Here is an 8750-nt window from a genome sequence, read left to right as displayed (position 1 = left end):
ACTTTTCGAGTTACCGCCATTCAAAGTTGAGTATCGTTTTTTTGGGACACCCTGTATAAAGACAAATTTCCGAAAATATGTCTTTGATATTATAAAACGTGAACTGTTTGGTGAACTTATGACTTTGCCATTGATTAATAGAACAAAAGCATTGGTATTATTTTCTTTGAAAGACGAATTATTGAATTATTTTGTGAATCTGCGACCCGTAATCTCTTTTTCTGACTACCAACTGTACACTAATTCAATGTAAATAAACGGTGAATTGAAATATCTTGTCAGAAAATTTACTCAATAATTATACAAGAGTGAAAGTTTCCTGCCGATATGGAAGCAATTAATTGTTCTTCTAACAGACAGTCCCAAACCCCTCAAAGTATTCTGATGTGCTAGCAATGAAAACCGAAACAAATACAAACATATTTGTTATCTCTATTAATGATGCAATTAACTATATCAAGTGTTGACTCAGAAGCACTGAACTATTCAATAAAGAGTCGATGTTTATGTTTTAACGCCCAATGTCGTTAAGACTTTGTGACTTTGAGTCTGAAAGTTTTTAGTAACCGGAATACACGTAGCAGCCAACGTTCATGTTGCGACCAACGTTTACGTAGCGGCTGGTTTGTTGTCTGTGATTGGTGTATTTAGCTTAAAAGGACGAGAAAATTGTGAGAAAAGAAAATTACTATGTTCTTTTCAACATTACACTCATGATTTTTGAAGCAACAAGACACTTGTGTGTATGTTCGGTTGAAGGATAGTCTCTAAAAACAAATGAATAATTTGTCATTGGCGTTTCTATTTTTGGTGTTTTTGCCTTAAAATTTCACTCGCGATGTATTATTGTATTTAAAACTTGTTTTGTATTTGTTAATAAGACGTTCCATTTCTTCAATTCNTCAACAAAAAAGACACTACTCTGATCAAAACGTCGCAATTCTCTCCTAAAGCCTCCGATGACGGAATGCATATTACATACAACAGATGGAAGCCAATAATTGCTAGGTCTAATCATCGAAAATTCGAACCTCCAATACCTGTTGACAGTTATAGGGCCCCAAACCAGAAGCAAAGCATATACGTGGTTCATACGCCGAAACCACGAGTTGGGGAAACAGATTCTTATCACGATGTACCCCAAGATTCTTATCAGGAGCTAAAAGAGCTTTCTAAGCCGTCCCACCAGCCACTTTACAACCCGATAATTGAATCACCCAAGCCTCAACCACTTTACAACCCAAATATTGAAGAACCCAAGCATCAACCACTTTACAACCCGAAAATTGAGCCACCCAAGCACCAACCACTTTACAACCCGAATATTGAAGAGCCCAAGCACCAACCACTTTACAACCCGAAAATTGAAAAACCCAAGCATCAACCACTTTACAACCCGAAAATTGAATCACCCAAGCACCAACCACTTTACAACCCGGAAATTGAATCACCCAAGCACCAACCACTTTACAACCCGAAAATTGAATCACCCAAGCAGCTACCATTTTACAACCCGGAAATTGAATCTCCCAAGCACCAACCACTTTACAACCCGAAAATTGAATCACCCAAGCAGCTACCATTTTACAACCCGGAAATTGAATCACCCAAGCAGCAACCACTTTACAACCCGAAAATTGAATCACCCAAGCACCTACCACTTTACACCCCGAATATTGAAGAACCCAAACATCAACAACTTTACAACCCGAAAATTGAATCACAAAATGTACAATCACTGTACAACCCAAAAATTGAATCCTTCTCGCAAGAACAACTTCTCAATCCCGAAAATAAAAAACTTAGACATCAACCACTTCAAAGCCTCAAAATGGAGCACCACGAGCCTCAACCGCTTTACAACTCCAAGCCATCAGAAAACATCTTCAAGTCGCTTGACCACCTAAGTAACAATCATCCCATTGATCAGGTTTCCTATGATCAACCCAGCTACAAGCCTCCTCACAATCAAAAGTTGAAACAGCCCACCAATCAGTTTTTGTACAGTCCCGCTTTTGATCAGCCCAGTTACAGGCCTCCTCATAACCAAAAGGTGGAACAGCCCAGCCATCGGCCTTTTTACAGTCCAGCAATTGATCAACCCAGCTACAAGCCTCCTCATATTCAAAAGCTGGAGCAGCCCAGCCATCAAACTTTGTACAGTCAACCAATTGATCAGCCCAGCTACAAGCCTCCAAATAATCAAAAGTTAGAACAGCCCAGCCATCAACCGTTGTACAGCCCAGCTATTGATCAGCTCAGCTACAAGCCCCCAAATAACCAAAAATTCGAACAGGCCAGCCATCAACCGTTGTACAGCCCAGCGATTGATCAGCCCAGCTACAAGCCTCCGCATAACCAAAAGTTAGAACAGCCCAGCCATCAACCTTCGTATAGTCCAGCGATTGATCAGTCCAGCTACAAGCCCCCACACAGCAAAAAATTTGAACAGTCCAGCCATCAGGCTCCCATTAAGCCAAAAATTGAACAGTTCAATCATCAACCAATGCATAGTTATAATATCGAACAGTTCAGCAACAGGCATCAATATAACACACGAAAAGAAACGCTTAATTCTCAACCTGCCTCTTACTCCAGGCAGGAAAGCCTCGTGCATCATCTTCCCTACAACCCAACAGTAGGACCGCCGAGCCTTCAGCCACTCCAAGTGCCCACTCCAACAGAGTTCATTCATTTGCCTGAGATTTATAGCCCAAAAAAAGAACTGCCCAAAACGCAGTCTCTGCCAAATTATCAGTCCTCGTTGATACACTCTGCTCCCTGTCATAGAGCGAACGGTGGGCATTTGCAGCTTGCCGCCCCACAGTCCGAAAAAAAATACGATTGCCTCGATGGTTCAAACTTTCCACTGTTAACCGAGCCCACAAACACAAACATTCAAAGTGCTGTAAATAACTACAATAATTACGACACAAGCTCATTTTCACAGGATTCTGACCGTATATATGTGGACCAGCTCCTCCTGTACAACTATGAAAATCTTTCAATGGATAGGTTTAGTACAGAGAAGTTTATTACTGCTCCACCTCAATACGGAAGTCGTCACCAGAACAGTGAAATGCCCGAGTTTGAAAGTCCAACATATCCTGAGCCAACTAGTCAATTGAAACCAAACCTGATGTCTTCCAGCGAAATGTCGCAGCAGACATACGGAAAGCCCACCGCCAAAAATTTGCATGCAACGAGATCAATGAATCATCTTGATTACAAGTCAATTGCAAACTCTTATGGATACTCTTTTATTGATCTTTCTAGCAAAGGAGACCAAAAGGTAGCATTAGTCTATTTTAACGATCGCCAGCACTCCGGAGAATCTTCCAAAAAAATGAGCGGAGAGAGTCCCATACGGAACGCGATCTTGGAGCAAAGCAGCCGAAAAGATCAAAATAAATTACTAACCGGTCATTTTAACCCTTCATTTGACTTACCACCTGATGATAAAATTTTGAACTCTGGATCATTGATGAGAAATCAGGGCTACGGACGAATAATTGACACAGGACCCGAGAAGGCTTATTTAAATGTTCAGGACACTGAGGAGCGTAGCTTGGGCAGTAAAGGAAGCAGATATGTTCAAAACAAAGGAATTGATATTTCTCACAATCAACTCGCGTCAAAATACGGTGTTTACATCACATTATTGAAGCCTGCTATCAACCGTGAAATATACCTCTAAAAATTTCATTATTAGTTGGCTGAACTCGTGTCAATAGATAGCATTTTAGTTAATTCATGCTTTCAAATCTTCAATGACCGCGAAGTGTTTTAGAGTATACTGTCCGTATGTTTTAATATTAATACATGTTTTTTAGTTGTTAAGCATAAGGTAATGGAGTTGTTCGGTGTTGATTGAAATTATTCAACTAGGAAACGAGTTATGTTTTCCGTGTTAAAATTAATTGTTGAACAGCATTGCATATGTCGACCGCGATGAGAAAACTGTCTTGCTCTTATCTACAACCGATTTTCTTTGCCAAAAAAATATAAGCGAGCATTTGTGAATTACAAAATACTGCTCAATGTTTGTCTTTGGTAATTGTTTTAATTTTGAAGATACTTCTCACCATCGCATTACACTGTCATGGATTGCCAAGATGCGACTTTATTCAGCTAGAAATCGAAATCGCATATGCGAATTGTTACCCAATATAATCAATCCTATACAGTATAGTTGTTAAGCATAAGGTAATGGAGTTGTTCGGTGTTGATTGAAATTATTCAACTAGGAAACGATGTATGTTTTCCGTGTTAAAATTAATTGTTGAACAGCATTGCATATGTCGACCGCGATGAGAAAACTGTCTTGCTCTTATGTACAGCCGATTTTCTTTACAAAAAATTTAAGCGAGCATATGTGAACTTCAAAATACTGCTCAATGTTGATCTTTGGTAATTGTTTTAATCTTGTAGATACTTCCCACCATCGCATTAAACTGTCATGGATTGCCAGGAAGCAAGAAATCGAAAGAAATTCAGAAATCGATTTTATTCAGCAAGAAATCGAAATTGTTACACAATATAATCACGACTTCTTGTTACACACGAATTGTTACACAATATAATCAATCCTAGCAGCAATACTAAGCTCAGAATTGAATAATGAAAGTTTTCACTTATTAAACGATTACTTTTTTACGTCAAATGTGAATATTGCAAGACACCCAGAGAGGAGTAACGCTCTCGCGGAACTTATTGCGGTGACTTGACTCCGTTAGTATTAGAACACTCCTATTAAAACTGTCTGGAAACATCGTTACCATGCAGGAAGCGTTCAATTGCAGGCAGGTGTTTTGTACAGACTTCATTGTAAGACATTGTTTTTCGGCCTAAAATTACAGTAATAAAAACTGGATTAAATGATTTTTATCTTGTCCCTTATAACGATTTTATAGTTCTGATACAGAAACAAACTTAGACTTGAAAATTTACAAACTTACTTAAACTTTTTACTGTACTTTTTGGTGTACTGGAACACAAAACAATTTAAAAGATATTTTCAATATATAGTGTAGTCGGGATTTATAATAATTACTGATGACAGAGATCGCCACAATTTAAAACTGTTCGATCATTTCCCATTAAACAGGAATTTACACCCTAGTTCTTAAAGCATAATGTACACTTGTCTCTGTCCGTTACAGCACCCTAACGAAACTGAGAAAATTGTCCAAAAAACAATCGAGGCAACGCCTGCCTATAACATTACTTGCAAGGTTTGTTCTCTACGGTGCACTAAGAAGACCAATAGACTTGTGAAAATTAAACAGCATTAAGTAGTTAGTTTTTAACCTATTTCCAAAAGTTATAAAAAAATAATGTTTTAGTTGAGCTGAAGGATCAGTATAAATGGCAGTATTAATAAACAATAATATTGTTTATGTTATAATATTGTTTATTCTTTACTGCAGGTTTAAACTGCCAGCATCGGTGTGTTCAACATTATAAACTGTACTACAGTATTGTACTGTGTAAACTGCAAACTATAAGCTATAATTTTCATACAACACTCTTATCATTCTGTGATGTTTCATGCAGGGGAACGACGTGGGAATGAGAATTCCAATGTTTAGGCACGTTTTAATATCGAAGATTCCAACTCCTTGCACGAACTACGCACAGGGCGTCTAGTGAGGAGGAGATACCATCACAAGCTCTTCCAAAAGACCCATTAAATATTAAGTTAGTTGACACCATACGAGACACGTTTTCCCAAAATGAAAAAATACGTTAATTTTGTTTTCTAAAAGCTGTCTTATTATATTTATTCAAGTACTATAATCACTTGATTGTTTAAATAGCAAGTTAATTAATGAATTTACATACAAGAAGATGACAAAATAATTCACCATATCTTTATAAATGAAAAAGTTTTGGAGTCCAGTTCCATCATCAGATCGACAAAGCTAGAAAATAAATGTAATCAGTTTATAAACCAAAATTCAAAGTCAATATATTAAACCATAAAATTTACAAATAACCCTAACAAAATTCGGGGAGCGCCTAGGCTTCGGCTTAATAGTCACTACACTCAACGCAAAGTTATTCTGGGCTTGCTCGGACACCCGATCGAAATCAGTTTCTGGTCAGAATCTCCTCTCCGACTTTATAGTCGCCTGAGAGAATAACAAGGGTTGGCCGAGCCGAGTCATACCGAGCTAAGAAACTGCCCAGAAGCAGACCTCCGAAACATGAGCCTAAGTGGACATAGAGAAGCTGATTTACGTGCGGTCAGAGTCCTAGGCGACCCTAATGCAGGGTCGCGCATGCCTTTAAATTTTGTTAGAGAGAAGACTAATCAAGCTAAAATATCACACAGCGTCTTGCTGCGTTGGTTATAAACTGATTGTGTTTACTTTCCGAAACGTTGTCTTTTATAATGATATGGTGAATTTCTGTAACATTTTATTTGTTTTCAAATTCCATCTTATATTTCTTTCCCGGTTCTCCAAAATTATTTGTATTGTAATTTTTCTACGATCGTGACAGCAGATAGCAATCCTTGCGGGTTAACAATGCTAACAGGACGAAATCCGAAGCTTATTTCATGGATTTGAGGAGACTAGCAATTTTTCTGACAAGCAACTAAAAAAAAGTTGCAAGGTGTTTGAAATTCAACCCCAAAAAGTGTAAGCAAAGTGCCCGTAGGGGTGCATGATAGGGACACTCGCATATAGAGAAACGCGCACGTTTAGGAGCTTATGCCATTAAACAACGTCCAGTCAAAGTACTTGTTCCTAGTTCAACCACACAAAGTGATTGGGTTCCCGGCAACAGTACAAGCAAGAGACGCGGTTACAGTCTTTCCGATGTCAGCAAAGCTGGTGTAGGTTAGAGTAGTGAAGATGGTGGCTGGGTAGAACAAGATGCGGCCGCTGTTCTTGCCCTCATCAGCGTCACGAGTTAACAGAGAAGATGCCAGGTCTGGAGCATCTCGTAACGTCAGAATTGGATTTATTTCCCTGAGTTTCGGAAGAGTGAATTTAGATGCAGGACTCGGACACCTCACAGTTCAGAAATTTATACTGTACCACGACTATTTCTTGAATGCTAGTAAAATATTTCATTTATTTCAACTTTAAAAAGTCTATTTTCACATCTTTCGACGCCCAAAACTTCATTTAAGTCAAATTATGCGATCGAGTCATTTATCAGACATAGAAAGGAAAGCACTAAATCTTCAACTTACTAGAATTAGGAGAAAATATAACGATGCCTCCATTGGGAAGGATATAACGAATGTATGCTGAAAAACGTCGTTTTCATTCGTAGAACGCTAACATAAACTTAAAGAAGCAACTTCTTCTCATACATTTCCTTGCGTAAATAAATTGTAGCCCCAAATAAATCTTATGTAAAATATTGAGGAGAGAAATTGCTTTGTCTAAGGATAAATTTTCTCACCGCTTAAATATTGCATGGACATTTCGCCTCCTCCTCCGCCCAGCGCACGTTGTGACGCTATAAGCCCCAACGCACTGCACCACCGTCGAGCTCGTGAGCGTCACCACGCGCGTGTTGGTAGACGTGCCCAGGAAGAGACGCGCCCGAGGCCCGTAGCCTGAGATTGTGGATTCAACAATTAAATTTTCATAAAATACGCATTTTGTTGAATAATAATATCTCCTTCATTCATTGTGGGGGTAATAATGTATTCGTATGTCAGAAACTTGCCATCATAACTTGCATAAGTTGCACTCCTAAGTTATAGGTCGCATAAGTTGCATAATACAGAAAATTTGGAAAAGATGGAACTGAAGAATCACAACGTGGACATAGCCGAAATTGCTAGCGAAAGCTCCCGCGAATTACTAGACAGAGAACGAAGGAAGTGCAACCTTGTTTGGTTCGGCATTCCCGAAAGCACCGCATCTGAGACGAACGAATGTGTGATGGCCGACAATAAGTATGTGGCAGACTGTTGTAGTAAAGCACTAAGCACACCGGTTGATATTGCATCGTGGAAGAGGTTGTGCTCCAAGAATGCTGCTATTAACGCCTGCAGACCTCTATTGGTGACTGTGAAGGATCCGGCCCAGGTTTGGAGCGTGCTGAAAGCAGCGAAAAAATTATGAGAAACTGTTGAATTCAAGTCTGTTTTTGTGAAGAAGGATTCCACCCCTTTAGAGAGGGCGGATTTCCGCATGAAATGGCAGGAGCGAAACAGACGCATAAACACGGAAAATCATGTCAACACCATTCAAGATCTTACGAGGACTCCGACCGCTCGCCGACAGTCAGGGGAGATGGAAGACAATTAAATAGTGGAAATCATGCATATAAATCCAGTTCTGTAAATAAGGTAAAAAGTTTACTCATACATCAAGATTCATGATGGTCCATTACATCCAGGGCAGTGGTGGTCTTCGGCAGGCAACCCATAGCGGCATCCCACAGCACCACCGTCGAGCTCGTGAGTGTCACCACGCGCGTGTTGGTAGACGTGCCCAGGAAGAGACGTGCCTGAGGCCCGTAGCCTGAAATTGTGGATTCAACTCTTAATTTAAATGAGATGAACATATTACAACGCATGCATGTCGTGGACGAAAAATATGTCCTCGAGATTGTGTTCTTCAAAACGTACAATGTATACGTCGTTCCGTGTTAATTTCACATTAAATATTGAAGAATCAAAGTCATAACATAACATAGTGATGTCGGCGCTGAAGTGTAGGCCTGATGTGGCCTGTCGCCGAATCTTTTCCTTTTCGTGCCTTGTTCATAGATCTAAA

General features: G+C 39.4%; 1 protein-coding gene across 1 annotated transcript; it reads left to right on the top strand.

Annotated features, from left to right (window-relative positions):
* Positions 1-902: 902 nt before the first annotated feature.
* LOC108676107 (proline-rich extensin-like protein EPR1) lies at positions 903-4183 on the top strand (the record flags this gene model as incomplete). Its single annotated transcript, XM_018164146.1, is given in 1 exon segment — positions 903-4183. A coding segment is annotated over 1 exon segment (2730 nt). The 3' UTR covers positions 3698-4183.
* Positions 4184-8750: the final 4567 nt, after the last annotated feature.

This window comes from Hyalella azteca, unplaced genomic scaffold (genome assembly GCF_000764305.2).
Source record: "Hyalella azteca isolate HAZT.00-mixed unplaced genomic scaffold, Hazt_2.0.2 contig2727, whole genome shotgun sequence".
NCBI lineage: Eukaryota > Metazoa > Arthropoda > Malacostraca > Amphipoda > Hyalellidae > Hyalella > Hyalella azteca.
This window is presented reverse-complemented; position numbering and strand designations above follow the sequence as displayed.